Source organism: Drosophila kikkawai, chromosome 2R (assembly GCF_030179895.1).
Source record: "Drosophila kikkawai strain 14028-0561.14 chromosome 2R, DkikHiC1v2, whole genome shotgun sequence".
NCBI classification, from domain to species: domain Eukaryota; kingdom Metazoa; phylum Arthropoda; class Insecta; order Diptera; family Drosophilidae; genus Drosophila; species Drosophila kikkawai.
In genome coordinates, this window is record NC_091729.1 from 11,236,274 (window position 1) to 11,254,049 (window position 17,776).

Consider the following 17,776-nt stretch of genomic DNA (forward strand, 5'->3'; position numbering starts at 1 on the left):
AGATAGTTGTAAGGGGTGAGGGAGCGGAAGAGAGCACGGCCGGAGAGCGAGAGGGAGTGCCAACACCCCTAAACAAAAGCTACCTGCCACACACACACTAGCCCATTGAGGGAATATACATATACCAAGATACAACAACAAGGGGGAATCCACCCCTGGAGAGCGAGAGCAGGAGCGAGCGAGACGGCTGGCTGGGCAGGACATTGGGAAACGCGAGCGAGAGCCTCGCCCATTTCACTTGCACATCAGCAACACTACCCAGGGCCGTATTTAATGCCACGTTCCGCAGGAATCGGGCTCAGTCGGTGGTTGTTGATCGTCCCGAGCGCTACACTCAGTCAGTACACCACTCAGTTCGTCGCAGCGGCTGTGAAATCGCAATCCAAATCGAATTCGAATAGTTAATTAATAATTAAGTCACCTTTGGTGCGTGCTTTCCCCAGTTAGTGACAATAATAATAATAAACAAAGAGAAGCTTTTCCCCAAGCCAACGGCTGCGGAAGTCAAGAAACAAGTGTATCCAAAGCCCTAGTCGGTTATTTCGTGAGCTCTCCCCCGGTGGAGCTATGATGACCACGACGACCTCGCAGCACCACCAGCATCATCCCATCATGCCGCCAGCCATGCGCCCCGCCCCCGTCCAGGAGAGTCCCGTTTCGCGCCCCCGCGCCGTCTACAGCATCGATCAGATCCTGGGCAATCAGCACCAGATCAAGCGCAGTGGTGAGTTTAACTACTAAGTTGTTAAACTAAACTAATAGAATTATTAGGCCCGGAAGTCATGGGGAATGTAGGTGTGGGGTTAGGTTTTCGTTATAGCCTAGGCAGTTTGCCGTCGGCGATCTGAAGTAGGAGTTACTTAGGTTCTGGGAGAATATTTTGTTGGAAACACAAAGGGTTTTAATTATTTCGGAAGTTACTATCCTTTATTAGTGTATTAAAATAGTTTATTAAAAGCAATTATTAGCAATTATGGCTAAAATTCCAAATCAATATAAAGGAATTTCGGTATTTTATTGTTTGAGATGGGCACTTAGTGGCTCTTTAAGCTCCAGACACTCATTCCGCCTTGATAATCGGTAATAAAAAGACGTTGTTTTTCATTCTATATAAAGCAGATTTTCATTTGTCAAGCTTTAACATTGAATTAAAATGTCCATCCATGTTTTAGATCATATAACTAAAGTTCAAGAAGTGAAGGGATTCAATTAACTTAAAAACGTTAATAAAAGTAACTGACAAAATTAGGAAGGAACTAAGAAGGAAATCTTATTATTTGTTGGCATTATTATTAGATTATAATTATTTATAGTAATTATCATTTAATAATAAAGAATATAGCTCTATTATAAATAATTGAAAGGAAACTAATTTCAATCAATCATTAGTTATACAATTATTTGAACTATTTTCATAAGTAATCCTTAATAATTATTTGATAATAATCCAGATTACATGTATTGTAGATATAACTTATAAATTATCTATAAATATCTTTGCTTCCCATTTTAACCTTCAAAATAAAATAAAGTTCACTTACCTTCTATGGAGTTTTCCATTTAGTTTTCGACTCCAAACTGATGCACCATAATCAACACTTCCTCACCCATACTCCTCCATTGACCACATCAAAAAGATCTATCCCAACACCCAGGGACATGAATAAAGACAGAATGACATGGCCAAGGGCCACCCATATCACATACTTTTCCATATCATATGCAAATTGCCTGGAAAGGACATTTTGTCGTAGTTAGTGTGGGCTATAGGAAAAAACTTTCCGGCAAACATTGACCTCGAACTCCACCCAGACAGGAGAGGTATACTCGTATCATGACAATGGGAGGGATTCGGGCATGTCGGAACTGTTGTTTGGGGGCGTGGCCAAGCTGCAGGATGCCCAAGGTTCGCCCAAGGATCGGCCAAGGAGAATACAAAAAAAAAACACTGTGTATCAAAACATATCTGGCCGGATATATCACGGGGTGTTAGAGAAGGGGGCGAAAAGCAATTGCGTCATTAGACCCGTAATTAGATTGAAGTTCTTAGGAAGAGCCAGGCTATACAGCGAGGGAGAGGAGGGGAGCAGGCTCTAAAATTGCCTGGCAGGATTCTGGAATCACGGCACCCATTGGCCCGGCCTGCAATTTGGCGACAACGAGCGGCGTGCGCACCGCAGGACACTGCATCCTGCGAGCCTCGTAATTTGATGCTCGATGGAAATTACCTTTTCGCCACAACAGGCCGCATAAATGTTTCGAAATACGATAAGGATACATCCAGCACCGGGCCTGCGTCCTGCTGCGCGGGGATGTGAACTGGTGCCATTGTGAATCTGATTAATTTGAGGTTCATTAAGGTTTGATTACATGCTCGCAAGAAACGGTTTCGCCTCTTAAAAAATATGCCTACTCGCCGTGAGAAAGGATATTTATGTGCCTTGTGTGTGGAGTGGCAGGAGCAAACTTTTTACTGGCTTTATATTTATTTATTTGTTATTGATTGCCAAATCAATTTGCGTAGCTTTCGAGCTCTTCAAGGATTTGATTTTTTCGAGACTCTGCGCTAAAAAAAAGGGGGTTAAAATTCAGGATATAACTACTTCAGTTACAATTGAATGAATTTCAATTTCTGCAGCTGCCGCCTGGCTTTCGCTTTTCAAAGTCAAACGCGGAACTTTTTGGTTCTCGCTCTCGCTCTTGAGTTCAATTTGAAATTGTTTAACTTTTGCCAATCGTTCTTCGTCGTTCCTCTGTTTGCAGATACCCCCAGCGAAGTGTTGATTACGCATCCCCACCACGCCCATTCGCATCACATCCACCACCTGCACGGCAGCAACAGCAATGGAAGCAGTCACCTACAACATCAGCAGCAGCAGCATCAACAGCAGCAACATCAGCAGCAGCAGCAACATCAGCAGCAGCTGCAACAACACCAGCAATTGCAGGTCCAGGCAAAGCGCGAGGACTCCCCCACAAACACGGATGGAGGCCTGGACGTGGATAATGATGACGAGCTGTCCTCCAGCCTGAATAATGGCCATGATCTCAGCGATATGGAGAGGCCGCGGAAAGTCCGTAGGTGAGTCAAAATCCGCTTAGCAGATCAAATCGAATTAACCATTGTTGGGCTAATAAAAAAGCATCCCAACAAAGGGGTTTTACTACTCGTAACAACCATCTAAAGAGCCGCCTTTGGTTGCCTTGATTTTTCACAGATCCCGCACAACATTCACAACATTTCAATTGCATCAGCTGGAGCGGGCCTTCGAGAAGACGCAGTATCCGGATGTATTTACAAGGGAGGATCTGGCCATGCGACTGGATTTGAGCGAAGCACGCGTGCAGGTAATTGAAATTGTGATATGATTCAAACAATTATTTGAGAATTAGGCTAGATTTTAGTAGGAAGTCTAAATGAAATGTTGCAACTAAGGTTTCAAGTTGCTATAAAAAAATACAGATCATAGAAATAATTTTATTTAAAGTTAGAACTACAAGTATTTAAAGAACATCTAAGGGAAAAGTATTTTGTTCGATTATGAAGGTTCACCTAACAACTTTTAAACAACACTAAATAGTACCCAACTCAAAAACCGTGAACCTGGGAACTTGAAAGACTAGATTAACCCTTGGAACAATTACCGAGCCCAATTTGTAAATTGTCTTTAAAACACTTAAGCCCCAGTTTGTATACAAACACGCTTAGATCTAGGAGGAGGGTTGACGCTTTGCGTTCCTGTTTAGGGGTTGGCCCAAGGACATTAGATATTGTGATTTTCCAAATGATTAAATTGGCCGCGCTCACATGGTGTCGGTATTTTTATTAACTCTACTTTTGGGTAAACAATTAAAGTGGCTTTGGGTGCCTGTCTGCCTGCTGCAGGACACGCGGCTAAGCACACCCGACTGACTACACATGTAATTAGGGTGTCCCTTTGCCTGCACTCCCTTACAATTCGATTTCTGTTGAGAACGCTTTCAAACACTTCACTTTTGATTGAGCGATTCGCTCAATTTCAACGCCGATGACAGGGGAAAAGTATCGCAATAGCAATCGCATGTGCACAACAACAAAAAAAAAAATGTGAAGAGAATGTAAAACAACTTGACCTAAGCACTCTTGCTGGCTCACAGAGGGATTACGGGCTTCGCATACAAATTGTCCGTTTCACGGTCGCCATCCGCCATCCGTCATTCGCATCCTCATCCCCCCGTGCGCATCCTTTTCCGCGTCCTCGCTTTTTTTTCTCGTATCTGTGAGCAGATTAACTGTAATTGGTCATTGATTCGCATATGCAGAGCGTTTCGGGTACTTGAATAGTATCAGATTTAGAGTTGTTCGCTGGCTCTGAACAATCTAATAGATACAAAAGTATCTGCAGCTTAATCGCCTTTTTTTTTGGGGTTGATGAGAGGGCAATTATTTTGGGATTTGCATGGTTGTTGTGTGTGGAAATCTGCAAAAAAAAAAAAAGGAGTAGCCAACGACTCAACTCACGGGTTAATTCAAATTTTTATTGGGGGAGTGAGTATGCAAGAAAATAATGAAAGAGACTTGTCTGATTTTTTATTTTCAAATATTTCGGTGTTTTTAAGTCAATCTCTTTTACCTTGAAGCTAAAGTCAAATACTTAAAACTAATATGATGATATAAGATCATTAAAAATGTTTTTATTTGAATACAATTAGCTCTAACTAATAACATTCATTTAAAATGCTTTAAAATAAATCTGTTTATATATAAATTAAGGTATAGATTTCCAGGTTATAAAGCCTCATAAAAATGCCTTGACTAGTTATTCCTGAATAGAATTATACCCTCTGTCACAGCTTCTTCTTTCGTTTTGATCGCACATGTGTGATAAATGCTGAACGGATATCCGCAATTCAACTTTTACTGCCTGGCTGCTCGGGCACAGTGGTTTAAGTTGCTCGCATTATAATTGCTGCCAACTGACAATTAAAAAGCCCACAAAATCGCACACAGACACACACATTGGAGAATTGGGGTAGTGTGGGAGTGCGTTGGGTGGGCTGTCGTTTTCCCAGCAGACACACAGAGGACACACAGGACGATAATTGGCAGCAATTATAGCAAGGAAATCGTTGCTAATTTACTACTCGCTTAGCTGCACACATTGTTGCAAATTCCGGGCTGTGGAGGTGGTGCCGGAGTGGGGTGTCCTCGCCTAAATACAGGGTGTCTATAATTGCGGAGACTCCTCTTTTGTCTCAGGACTCATCACTGCGTACTGTCAGTTGTCAAGTGATTTCAATTTACAAACAATTAATTTTCCCATCAAATGCAAGAGTCTCGGATTGAAAATTCCCCTCTAGAAATGTGTGTGCAGCCAACGCCTATTTTGTGTGGCAGGTGGGAGGGTGGGGTGGAGGTTGGTCAACCCCCAAGGAAGTGTCGAAAAATGCATAAGACACCCTCTCGCTGGCACTGAGCTCAGAGGGAGACAGCCGGAGAGCGTTGCAAATCAGAGTAGAGCACTTCCGATTGGATGCCATTGTATTTGGCCTCTCCTCCTGCTCGTTCTTCTTGCACTCCCGGCTCTGTGTGTCCTTTGGCTCAGACATTCGGCACAAGGAGCCAACGAAGGACCAAGGGAATTCAACTTTTCGAACTCACAGATTGATAGATTGCCAAATTGTTCGGGTTTTGGTCAAAGTCAAAGCAATTACAAGACGCTTGGCAAGTCGATGGTTGGTAAAAAAGGATGAGGGGTCGCACTTGGGGATACCTATTAGCATTACTAGAGCTATTTTAGTGGATCAGTGAATCTGGTATACCTTTGTAAAGTTCAGAATTAAAATGCCTCCATATAATTTTAAATAATTTGTTGACTTTCCACACTTTGCTTAAGCCTAATATACCCCAAATAAAGGGGTAGTTGCATTTGCATACGCACAACTCTAACTCAAAATCTCCTTCTTTCCGTGCTCTTGCAGGTGTGGTTCCAAAACCGTCGGGCCAAATGGCGCAAACGTGAGAAGTTTATGAATCAGGACAAGGCCGGCTACCTCCTGCCCGAGCAAGGTGAGTTAACCACCCCCCTGGGCGCTGCAATAATCCTGCCGCCCAGCGATACGCATTTGATTTGCCCGCAAATTGCCAAATTACGTGTGCAACATAATTAGGAATTATGTCGCTTGTCAGCACCCTCGTTGGACGTTGGACTAACCGAACCACCCTTTCGTCTTTTTCGCTTTCAGGTCTTCCGGAGTTTCCGCTGGGCATTCCCCTGCCAGGTCATCCGGGCCTGGCCGGCCATCCGGGTGCCCTGCCCACCGAGTTCTGGCCCCCGCACTTCGCCCTCCATCAGCACTTCAATCCCGCTGCAGCCGCCGCCGCCGGCCTGCTGCCCCAGCAGCTGATGGCGCCCCACTACAAGCTGCCCAACTTCCACACCCTGCTCTCCCAGTACATGGGCCTGAGCAACCTGAACGGCATCTTCGGCGCCGGAGCGGCTGCTGCAGCGGCGGCGGCTGCTGCTGCCGTACCCTCGGCCGGATATCCGCAGAACCTGTCGCTGCACGCCGGCCTATCCGCCGGCCTGAGCCAGGTGAGCCCGCCCTGCAGCAACAGCAGTCCGCGCGAGAGTCCCAAGCTAGTGCCTCACCACACGCCGCCTCATGTCACGCCCCCATCTGGCGGTGGGGGCGGCACCACCCTGATCTCGGGCGGACTGATGCTCACCTCGACGGCGGCCCAGTCGCCCAGCAGTGCGGCGGGAGCCAGCAGTAACGCCTCCACGCCCGTCTCCGTGGTCACCAAGAGCGAGGACTGAATAGGCCCAAGAAGGACTCGTTATGTACATATATGTATATGTAGATATATAGTAGTTACGTAGCTTACGCATTGTAAGATATCCGAGAGCTTTGTCTATGGCCAAAGTTAACGTAGTCGTAAACACCTAAAGAAGTGTCTATCTGTAAGAGATCTTCGCGTGTAATTAGCCCCATTAGCTGACATAAAGGTAGTAATATTAATTAAGGAAAGCATGGCAAGAAATAAATCAAATGAAATGAAAACTTTCGTTATATTTTGAGGGTGGGATTATATCTATAAAACACAGGTCGACAACTTTTAGGAACCAAGAACCGGAATATATTTTTTCTGGTTTCTGAATTCAGATTTTAAAGTGCAAGTATGATAACGTAACAATTTTGAACGTTGAACATTTAAAATACTAAATCGTATTTAATTTCACAGCACCTCAAAATTATACAAAAACTGTATTTGTTGTACTTTTTAGTGGGAATATCTGTATAGACCTAATAGATTCGGTTCTTAAAAAAGATAACAAATATATATGTACTTTGCATAGGAAACAGTTTTATTTTTAATCAGTTTTGTAAATCTCTTTAAATTAAATTAAAGAATTTGAAATAATAATTTTAAACAAACAGTATTAAGACCATCCAGAGTTCCTTTTGGAGAGAACTACCTTCTGCATATGCTCTTCAGCTGTGTGGATAGTGTGAACTCCTCCGGCATGCCTGGGATTACACTTGGGCAGTGGAATTCGGGAAGTTCCCTTGGTCCAGGCGTGGGGTGAGCATGGGAACTCGTCCTTGCGATAGTAACCCATAACACCAGTGCCGCGAATCTGTCCAATATCATAGGCTACAATGGGAGCCTGACCAACCGAACCCTTTGCCGTTGGAAAGGATGGCAGCTTCTGACGCTCCACTGTGCGCATTAAGCAGGTGCTATCGCAGGAGAGGCAGGCCAAGTCCTGCAGGACCTTGACTCTGCCAGCGGCAGCGGCACAGTCGTCGTTCGTCATCTCCATGTACCTCTGCAGGGCATCTGCGATCATTCCCACCCGCTTTTCGATCATCTGACGAAAGTCCTTGAGACCCACTTCCATGGCATCGATGCCCAGGGTCATTCGTAGATTGTCGATGATCTGCAGGATATTCCGCTCGTTCTCACTGACCACGTGACGAACTTCACAGAACATCTGCTCCAGCGTGAATTTGTGCTCCTCGAGGTGCTGCAGAGAGACTTTGGTGGCCAGTTGCTGAAAGTTGACCTTCTCGGCCATCAATAGTTCCATCTCCAGTCTGTCGCACTTGCGCTCTTCCAAAAGCAGAGCGGAACTTTGAAGATTCTCAATCTGCTTGACAGCTCCATTCAGGATTTTCAAAGTATTGGAAGTGATCTCCTTGGTGCTGGTCTGAAAGACATGTAGATCCTGAATCGCCCTCTGGAGTTCCTCAAATTTTCCTAAGAATATCTGGCAGTCTTGCTTCACCATTGCGGCGGCCAGTTCATTGACTTTGTTGGTGAGGGCACAGACCTGTGACTTCAGATACACTACGTCATTGTGCATTCGCTCCATGCCAAGCGGCATATCCGCAAGGAGATCATCTTCTGGTTGTGGTGGCGTTGGTTGCGAAAGCATCGAATAATCCTCCTCTAGAATATCATCCTCAATCAAACCCTCCTCCTCATATGGGCCGCCCTCGAGTTCATCACTGGACCAACTGACGGAGACCTCCCGGCTGCCTCCCGTTTCCGTTAGCGCCTTCAGTTGTTTGGCAAATAGCCGAACTATCTTTATCCTTTTCGGATCACGTCTCCGGTCGATCAGTATGTGGGCCACATTGTTCACCTGCTCTATGGTCAGCTTCAGCTGGGCCTTGAGATGGTTCATAAGCAGTTCCATATCCATGGAAGTCTTCTCCCTGTTCATTTCAATTAAAGAAACTCGTTTTTCCAGGCGCGTGATAACAGTGGCATCAATTGTAGACGCCATTTTCCTATGGGATGAGCGAGTAGAAACCACTGAGCCCGGCGAAGTGATTTGGGGAACTCGGGCGCCGTCTGCTTCAGTTTCCTGCGTATCAGCCGGAGTGGGCAGGGTTTGAGTATCTTCGTCGTCAGTTTTATCCGGATGGTTTTCATCTTCTGCCTTGACCTCTGCTGTGGCGGGGGGCGCCTCCTCAGCTGGCGGATTCTCAGAAGGCGCTTTCTCATCTGGCGCCTCCTCAGCTGGTTCTTCCTTAACTGGCGCCTCATCCACTGGCGCCTCTTCAACGGGCGCCTCCTCAGCTGGCTCCTCCTTTACTGGCACCTCTTCAGCTGGCTCCTCCTTTACTGGTGTCTCCTCGACTGGAGGTATCTCGACTGGCTCCGCGGGTTCTTCACCCGCCTGCTCCTTAGGCTCTTCTCCCTCAGCATCTGCGCCGGCAAACAAGCGGAACTCCAAGTCCTTTTCGGGGACTAAAAAAACGACAAAATAATAAAAACATCTCTAAAGAAATCGTTTTACTTACGGAAACCGCTCTGCACTTCGACCACTTTATCGAGGACCGCCAGGCGTTGGGCAAAGCACGTAAGCAAAACTTGCAAAGCATAAAAGTTCACGTGTCCCGATTCCGGGGAGCCAATGGCCAAGTCAATTAGTTCCTTGTAAGTGAAAAACATTTCGAAAAGTCTCAAGACCAATATCGGTCAATTTTGTTACAAGTCGGAGAATAGGATACGATATTTCATGTGGTGTAGGTGTACCGATGAAGTTACTGATGTGACTATGAAATCTACTGGATTTATAAAGCTTAGCTGACTTTAGCATTCATTTATTTATTTGCTTAAAATTTAAGTATTTTGGTAGTAGTTCATGTAAAATAACTTTCTTAATTTATTGAGTATTTTAAGAATAATTTAAAATGAGTTTTAAACTCAAAAGGGGAATCCCATGTATCTGAATAAATAGAAAGTATATTCCATCGCTTAGATCCTTCCTCATATTTCTAACTATAATACCAGAGTTAATCTCTTCGTCAATTTCCGTTAACCTTCCGCAATTTTATACAATTTTAAATGTGCTCCACAATATAATACTCCCTCCCCGCTCCCGAATCACAAAAAGTTTGTACCTTAAGTAGGGCTTACGGCCCTACGAGGTCTCAAATGCTACAATTAATTGTGTACAAACTCGACTCGACTCGACCTTTCCTTTGGCGAGAGTCAAATGAAAATGATCTTTGGCCGAGAACTACCCCAAACGCGGTCCCTTCAGAGTTCAAATCGTATAATAATCTCGATATAATGTCGGAAAATGTTGCATAACATGTGAAGAGACGTCGAAGGAGCCGAAGAAAAAGTAGTCGGCGAACAATGAGGCCGAAGGAATCTATCGCATTGTGCCCCAGACAGCAACCGTGGAGGAAATGCAATTCTATGGGATGTGTATGTATGTGAGAGCCAAAGGATTTGCACCGATTTCAAGTGGTGGTGAGTCCCTTTGTAGCCGGGCCTCATGCAGAGCTAAATGCTATATTGATATCTCGTAATTTGTGCCATAATTACTTTTTAATAATTTCGCACAGAGCTCGAGCGCGCGGCAGGATATCGCATTGTGTGTGCAATGGCCTCAAATTTAATAATAAAACGCCGTCAAGTTCCTGCTCAGCCGGTCCTGTCTAGAGTTCATGCCCGGGACTCGGGTTGGAATTTGATTACACTTACCACTCGTTCGTCCTCATCATATCCCGGTGGATGGCTGGATGGATGGATGGATGGCCGAGGTCAGAGCCCAATTCCCGGCACAAATACACAGGCGCACAATAATAATAATGAACGAAATTCGCGACTTAACGGATTTGTCACAGTCAAAAGGATACGCTACGGGGCGGAGCATTCAAAAGAAGCTCTCATAAAACTCATATGCAATTGCCTTTTGTGGCTGTCCTTTGTGTAGAAGGTAGCTGAAGACATCCGTAGAATGGAAGGACCTGCCAAAGCTGGAATACACTCTCGCAGTTGGGCAGTTGGGTTAGGGTTCTATTTAGGAATCAATGGAGAAAAGTCAGGATGGGGTGAAAAATAAAGTTAAAAAGGTAAGCTTACTTAAGTTGATATATTAAAAAAAAGGGTAAGTTTCTGAGAGTAGAAATTATAACATTTTTATTCGAGAATATTAGAAAATTGTTTATTCATTTTATATATATTTTTAAAATTATTTAAGGGTATGATAAACCTTTAACATCATTATTATAATAATAAATGCTTTAATATATAATTTTATCCCCATAACATATTAAAAACCGAAGTAAATATATAACCTATGACAGGATAAACCCTATTCCTCTCTTGAAACAATTTATATTATCTGCTTTTTTATAATTATTTACTAATATCCTGTGAAAGAGTATCAAAATTCCATTCTACCCTATCGTTTCAACTTGTTTCTATCAACGAAAATTCAATAAGTTGAAGTAGATCTTTTATTTGTGCAAGTGTTTGGCCAAGCTGCAGTGGAAGCGGAGCCGGGGGTAAGCCTCCCAAAATGTCCTTGTGCTTGTGTATCTGTGTGTGTATGCTCATGGAATTTCATTCAGTGTGCAAATGCAGAGCGTCACTCTGCGGGCTATAAATATATGAAATTTATCAAGTGGCCTTTTGAGTTTCGTATTTGTGGCTCTACGAAATTGAGTGACGAGAGAGCCTCGCTTCGCCTCGCCTCTCCTCCACGATATTTTTCAATCAGCTCAGTGCAATTTCACCTTGTGTAGGCACAAATTTGTACGAGTCCAAATGCTCTTCAAAGTGCCCAAACACAATGGGGTAACGAAAATCAATTTTGTCCCCCGACACTCGAGCGCATTAAAATGGTAACAGTTACGCAAAACAGGAGCAAGTGGACGCGATGCGAGGCGGTGGGCGGTGCACTTGAAATACTGCCAGCATTTTCAACTCGCCCCGAAAACAGGCTGTATTTGTATACACTTTTAGAAATTTGAAATGTTTTAAAATTTTTTTAATAAATTGGTTAGGTTTTAAGATTAATTTTTGTATTGTATAAAATTAAAAATTAAAAATTTTTATAGATTTCTTAAATGCAGTTTTATTTAAGAAACATCTTATTTGTTAAAGACATTATTTTACAAGAAAGTCCATCGGAAGAGGGAAATTTCTAGATTTGCGGGCTGGAGGTCCAATGTCTGATCACATCCTAGGTATAAATTAATTTCTAAAATATGTTAGTCCCATTTTAATTATTTGCACTTACTATTATTGTTTCTAAAGGGTAGAATAAATGTTCTATATTTATAGGAAAAGGGTTTCTTTCTGAAAAATATGAAGATATTGATTAAGGGAAGTTTTTGGTAGATTTTTACTCAACTTTTGAAGAAAAAAAAGCAATTAAATTAATTTTGATCAAAGTTTATGTAGGAAATGTAAGAGGCACAGAATCTATACATATTATTAAATTTTAATTTGAACTTACTGATCTCTCAGTGTATTCACACACATCCCTACATACATATGTATATATACAAGCAGTGATGTCGTAATGAGCGCCAGTTGATGGCGCACTGAATGCATCTGAATACAGCGGTAATTAAACAAGTTAAATCCGCTCAACAGACGCTCAAGAAAGATTTCACCTTGCCTGTGGAATCTCCACCTATTTCGTCCTGCTCTGTTTGCCTCCGTATTTTCATTTCATTTCGCCCGGCAGCCGCAATGCTCGTTACGCGCACTTAAAAATTTATTTCGCATTTAATTCATCAAAAGTTGTCAGCGAAATAATTGCGCAGATTGTCTGACGGCGGCTGGGGGGGAAGGAAGGATCCCTAATGAGCGCCATTTTACGGCGGCCACAGAACGCAGGACACAGGACACAAGGGCGCTTCGTAATTGCTGTAATTTGTGACCACTTGAGAAGACCCATTCCGGCGGGAGTATCGGGTGTCCTGCGATCGCTGATCGCTTTGGAAATGATGCCCGAAAATAAATTGCCAACATACCGCAACATGCAATTGCCAACGAAAACATTTCCGACAGGATACGCTGTAAGTAAGCTGGCGACAACTGCGAAACACGATACTTTTGTGTCAATTGCTCCCGCTCCTGCTAAGCATTTCAAAGCGAGCCGCCCGTGAGGATCCTCTCCAGCTGAGACTTCTCAAAGAAGGTGAGGATGTCTCCTTTAGGATTCCCTGCCTGCTGACTTCGAAACATGGCTAAGCTGTGCCTAATTTTATCGTTCAGTGGCGATCGTCTTCTCCCTGGGTCGTGATTAAAGAAAGAGCAGTGCCCCGTGGTTTTTGTTTACCGATTTTAGCCATAATGGTTTCATGCCTGATTTGTTCCATTCGGCCCTTGGCCAGTTCAGGTAGAATTTGTATATAAACGAAGGGCAGCTGGCTGGGCTCGGGCAGCCAATTGTGTGCTCATTAGCCAATGGTCGTCCTCGGTGATTGTTGTGGCAGTTACAGGCAGGACTTTATAGTTTATTGATTAACTGAAGGAGAGAGTAACTTTAATTAGAAAATACAATAACTAATTTAGTATTTAATATATTTTAGTAACATATTTCAACTCATTTTTCTGCAGGACATACGGGATATATACTCACCTCATGTTAACTTGTTTACTTATAAAACTAGAAAATATATAAATAATTCAGTATTTTATATATCTTAGTAGCATATTTAAATACACTTTCCTGCAGGACATACAGGATATCCCATCTCCCATCCCATCCCATATCCTTTCCCTTGTTAATTTAGTAAGTAAACCATAAAAGCCAGCTCCTAAAAATGATCAATAGCTATATAATCGCATTTATAGCTGTTAACCAGAGCGCGTGGCCATAACTATAATAATAAATTAAATAAACAAACAAATATATCAAAAAGCAAGCTCGAAACGAGGACACCGGCATATAAAAAAAGAAAGAAAGAAATACTATTAAATTAAGTTAATCAAATGTATGCGCTGTGAAATTAAGCAGCTGCGCTGCCCTGGCTTTCCTCTGTTTGCTTTTCCACCTTGCTCACAACGCTCACAACCACAGGCTCATAAATTATATTAATAAAAAGGCAATAGCACTATGAAAAAAACAAAAACAAAAAACAAGGCGAGCGGGGGTGGAGGAGTCATGTGTGTCATTGCTGTTAAACTTTGTTTACATTTTGTTTATTAAACGACGCGGAAAACTAGCGACTTTCAGCCGGGGCTGCGAGCGTGTTAGAAACTAACGGGTCACACCTGACTGCCAATTCGCTACCCCTTTTGCGCTTTTGTAGTAGTTATTTGTGTTTGTATTTGATTTTAATTAAATTTCCGCAACTTTGTCACAATTTGTTTGAGTTTCAGGACCGAACCCTTCACGGCTTGCGTGCCGTTGGCTCCTTCATTGGATCCCTGGCTCTGTGTTTGCTCGTGTGAATGTGAGGAGTTCAGCCAGTCATTAATTGCCAGGCCAACACCTGGGCAGGTGTCGCTCGCAACGATTGTGACGTGAGAACTTTTGGATGGTTAATGAAAGACCGAATCGTATTTTTTGCCCAGTCGCTTTCCCTCAGCCAACCGCATTTCCTCCTCCGAGTCCTGAATGTCCTCCAATTGCTTCAGGACCTGCGGAACGTGAGTAACTTGAGTGCATTCTGGAAAGGTAGGATATTATTGGATATTATTATTAAAAATGGTATCAATGTTCAAAATAAGCTTTTGTAGTGAGATCTTTTAAGAGATTTAATTTGGGATTTGTTTTAGTAATACATTTTGTTGAAAAATAGAGGGTTGAAGGACTCATTTCATGTAAAAGCTAAAATGAAATTGAGGGTTGAAAACGCTTTTCATAATTTGACATTAAACGTATCTTGTAAATAGCGTTGAATATATTTATATATACAACTAATAAGAACTAATTCAATTGTTATAATAAGGAAGATTCTAAAACTGTTTAGACTTAAAGCTTTTTTCTACCATAAAAGAAGAATATTTAGGAAGATGAAGGGTCTTTGATAATCTTGTATAATATCATTTTTTAGCCAAAAGATTTATTTAGCATAAAAGCTGGATATATCTTTATAATATTATTTTTACTTCTATTATTACTTACCCATCTCCTCGGAGATATCGGCGATTGTTGTAAATGCACGGTCATACTCCTCATTGTCCGCCATGCTGAAGGTGCGACCGAACGACTTGTAATTTTATTTGTATATCCTTTTGAGATGAAGAGTGTTTTTTGTCTGGGGGGAAATACGATCTGACAACGCTGCCAGTGCCTGCTGCCTGGGAATCGATTTTGATTTTCAATACCTTGATTCCTATTCGCTATTCATCACCATCATCTATTCCTGGCCGCTTTCCCTTTTCCATTGTGTGTGTGTGTGTGCCAATTATTACGCCTGATTTAATAAACTCAATGGGGCTCTTAACTGCTCTAAGTGGCTGCTAATCGATTCGGGCAACAAAAAAGCAACTGAGAGCGTAAAAAGGAAAATGGAAATAAAATTGTTATGCTCTCGCTGTGCGACTGTGACACATCAAACGAAATGGATGACAATCGGAGTGCTCCAAGGATGTCTTCTTTGGCGCTGAAGGAGCCTCATCGACGCTAAGACGACCGGAAGCGGAAACGCGCCGCAAATTGCAAAGTTTGAGCAGCAGCTCGCTACTGCGCTCTTCCTCTTTCTCTGCCAAATTAATTTCATTTTCAATTCGATTCGGGTTTTTGTGCGCTTTCCTTGGCGGGAAATTGAGAGCAATTTTCTTTGCACTCATTTCCCCGCGATTATAATAAATGCGAATTTCCTTGGCCATTTCCTCGGCTGTAAAATGTGGAACAAAAAAACCTCAGACAAGGCGTGGCCTGGCTCAAAAAGTCCTTTGTTTGATCGCCGTCAACATCCATGAATTCATATTTCTCTGAGCGAAGCCATTTTTTGTTGAGCATTTTTTTTTCGGTATTACTCGAATATATTTTTTTCCGCGCTCTGCATGAACAGATTCAAGGACACGACCGAAATTCAAGTGCGCGGCACTTGAAATAACAGAGAATAATATCTAGGAGAGAAAGGACCGACCGGGCGGACAACAAAGCAGTGTGAAATTGTCATTTGTGGATCTATTGTAGAGTTAAATCAGGCGCATAATTACCCCCGCTCATGTGTGAGAGCGGACTTAGGACATGTGAAAAGGTGAAAAGGCTGAAGGGCTGAATGGTTGAAAGGTGGCAAGGTGAAAGGTCGAGGGGATAAGCGCGAGTGCGTGTGGGATTCGGGGCGAGCGTATTCAAATTGCTAAATGCTCGCATTATTTGTGCTAATTTGTGGGCAATTTTCTAATGGCTACTTTTCACACATAATACCTGGTCGTCCTGGTGATCCTTAGCACTTGAAAGTGTGTGTTTTTCGGGCAAGCTGCTTACTCTTAAGATCTCGCTGAGCCGCCGCTTAAGAATCCCTCGTAGTACTCGAGATTATGCTCCTTGCAAGACCGTTTCAAAAGTGATTTGAGTTCAGGGGGTTTTGACAGAGCTTTCCGAGAGCCAGCAGGGCATCTATCCAACCTCCCCCCCCCAGAAAGAAGCCTTCAGTCTATTAGAGTCAATTAGCGAGCGATTATAATGACTGGCCGGCTGGGCCAGGGCCATCCCCTGTCACTCGTCCAACGAGTCAATCAGCCCTCCTGCATCGTTTTAAAGTCATTGAAAAATTTGCACATAAATTGCGTAAAGTGCACATTTTTTTTTGTTTTGTGTTTTTTGTTCTGCCCTAACACGTTTACACGGCCTCGCCGAGGTCCTGTTCCTGTTCCTGTTCCTCTTCCAATGGGCTGCACCCTTTTGCCTGTTCGCAAATGGCAATCACCCCCCATTCGCATGTGTGTGAGTGAGGTTTAAAACCACGTGAATGCATCACCCCTTTTGTCTGCGTGTGTGTCCTTCCTTCGCTTGGATCGTTCGATTCCTCCTTTTATTTGGTCAGCGAAAGCGAACATTGTCAGCCCAATTTCACACAAAAAATGCAATCAAATGTGACGCTTTTCATTATCCCAGCGATTTATATTTCCACTCGGGCGCGGCAGGAGCGGGGGAATGGGATTGCGAAAGGCAGTGGAAACGGCAGAAATTGAAATCAATCAAATTAAATTGCCTTGTTCGGTGCGGATTTTAAATCGTTTCTTGTTTGCCTTTGAATTTGGCCTTAATTGGGATAAAACTAAAAAAGGATATCATAACTTAATCTGAGAATTTAAAATCACTTAAGTGGTTGTTGGAATGATCATAAGTTAATCAGTTAAAAGAAGAAAATATACATAAAAATTTATTAAAACATTTTTCATGTAAGACCATGTAACTATAACTAGTTATGAATATAAAAATAGGTATTATATTTTGAAAATTACTACATTTAGCTAAAAAATTTCAATAGATCATAGCTATAAATCTATTAAAGTTGACAATTATCATAGTTGGCATTGAAAAGAGTGTGAAGAAAACCCCAGAGTTTTTCTATAAATATAGCTTTTTAGTTATGTATAAAAGTAGAAAACACTTTTTAATTAATAATCATACGTTTTACTTCTACTTTCTACTCTGTAATGGGGAAATCCTATTACCCTAGAATATAAAGAGGTATACAAAATTCTATACTATACCCGACCACATACAAACCTCACCATAATTCCACCATATCCTGAATATGCGAAACGCTTTTCAAGAAAAGTTCTTCAAGTCTCCGAGCTTCCAACACTTTCCGCTTCGCTGAACTCAAGTTTGGTTTGTATTATATTCGAATTTTTTGGTGGCTTTGCAGCTTCATCGATAATAATTGAAGTGAAAACAATGAGTGTATGGTGTGTGTGCTTTGGGGTGTGTGTATGTGAGTGTGTGCCATGTCTCCGGGTAATGTGTGTGGCAGCGCCTTGAAGAACTTGATGCCCTCATTGTTGGTTGGCAATACTAATTGACCATATGGGTCGTTTTGTGCGGCATACTTGAAGTCGGCA

General features: G+C 42.6%; 3 protein-coding genes across 3 annotated transcripts; 1 reads left to right on the top strand and 2 right to left on the bottom strand.

Moving 5' to 3' along the window:
* The first annotated feature begins 316 nt into the window (after positions 1-316).
* Positions 317-7,001, top strand: hbn (aristaless related homeobox homeobrain). The gene is made up of 5 exons (XM_017171577.3): positions 317-724; positions 2,764-3,082; positions 3,219-3,348; positions 5,962-6,049; positions 6,226-7,001. The coding sequence occupies exons 1-5, from the start codon at positions 568-570 to the stop codon at positions 6,798-6,800; spliced, it is 1,269 nt and encodes a 422-aa protein (XP_017027066.1). The 5' UTR covers positions 317-567; the 3' UTR covers positions 6,801-7,001.
* A 327-nt stretch (positions 7,002-7,328) lies between these two features.
* Positions 7,329-9,562, bottom strand: LOC108078002 (uncharacterized protein C16orf96 homolog). Its single transcript, XM_017171555.3, has 2 exons — positions 9,298-9,562; positions 7,329-9,244 (listed from the first exon to the last, which is right to left on the bottom strand). The coding sequence occupies exons 1-2, from the start codon at positions 9,446-9,448 to the stop codon at positions 7,425-7,427; spliced, it is 1,971 nt and encodes a 656-aa protein (XP_017027044.1). The 5' UTR covers positions 9,449-9,562; the 3' UTR covers positions 7,329-7,424.
* A 4,301-nt stretch (positions 9,563-13,863) lies between these two features.
* Positions 13,864-15,044, bottom strand: LOC108078056 (uncharacterized). The gene is made up of 2 exons (XM_017171620.3): positions 14,880-15,044; positions 13,864-14,421 (listed from the first exon to the last, which is right to left on the bottom strand). Exons 1-2 carry the CDS (start codon positions 14,941-14,943, stop codon positions 14,294-14,296), a joined length of 192 nt encoding a protein of 63 aa, XP_017027109.1. The 5' UTR covers positions 14,944-15,044; the 3' UTR covers positions 13,864-14,293.
* Positions 15,045-17,776: the final 2,732 nt, after the last annotated feature.

Bases quoted from the DNA above. Each gene is read 5' to 3' on its own strand.
- hbn (XM_017171577.3), top strand. From the start codon at position 568: ATGATGACCACGACGACCTCGCAGCACCACCAGCATCATCCCATCATG. The intron at 725-2,763 runs GTGAGTTTAACT...CTCTGTTTGCAG, and splicing joins GCACCAGATCAAGCGCAGTG to ATACCCCCAGCGAAGTGTTG. The intron at 3,083-3,218 runs GTGAGTCAAAAT...GATTTTTCACAG, and splicing joins AGGCCGCGGAAAGTCCGTAG to ATCCCGCACAACATTCACAA.
- LOC108078002 (XM_017171555.3), bottom strand. From the start codon at position 9,448: ATGTTTTTCACTTACAAGGAACTAATTGACTTGGCCATTGGCTCCCCG. The intron at 9,245-9,297 runs GTAAGTAAAACG...TCGTTTTTTTAG, and splicing joins CGAAGTGCAGAGCGGTTTCC to TCCCCGAAAAGGACTTGGAG.
- LOC108078056 (XM_017171620.3), bottom strand. From the start codon at position 14,943: ATGGCGGACAATGAGGAGTATGACCGTGCATTTACAACAATCGCCGAT. The intron at 14,422-14,879 runs GTAAGTAATAAT...CTACCTTTCCAG, and splicing joins CGATATCTCCGAGGAGATGG to AATGCACTCAAGTTACTCAC.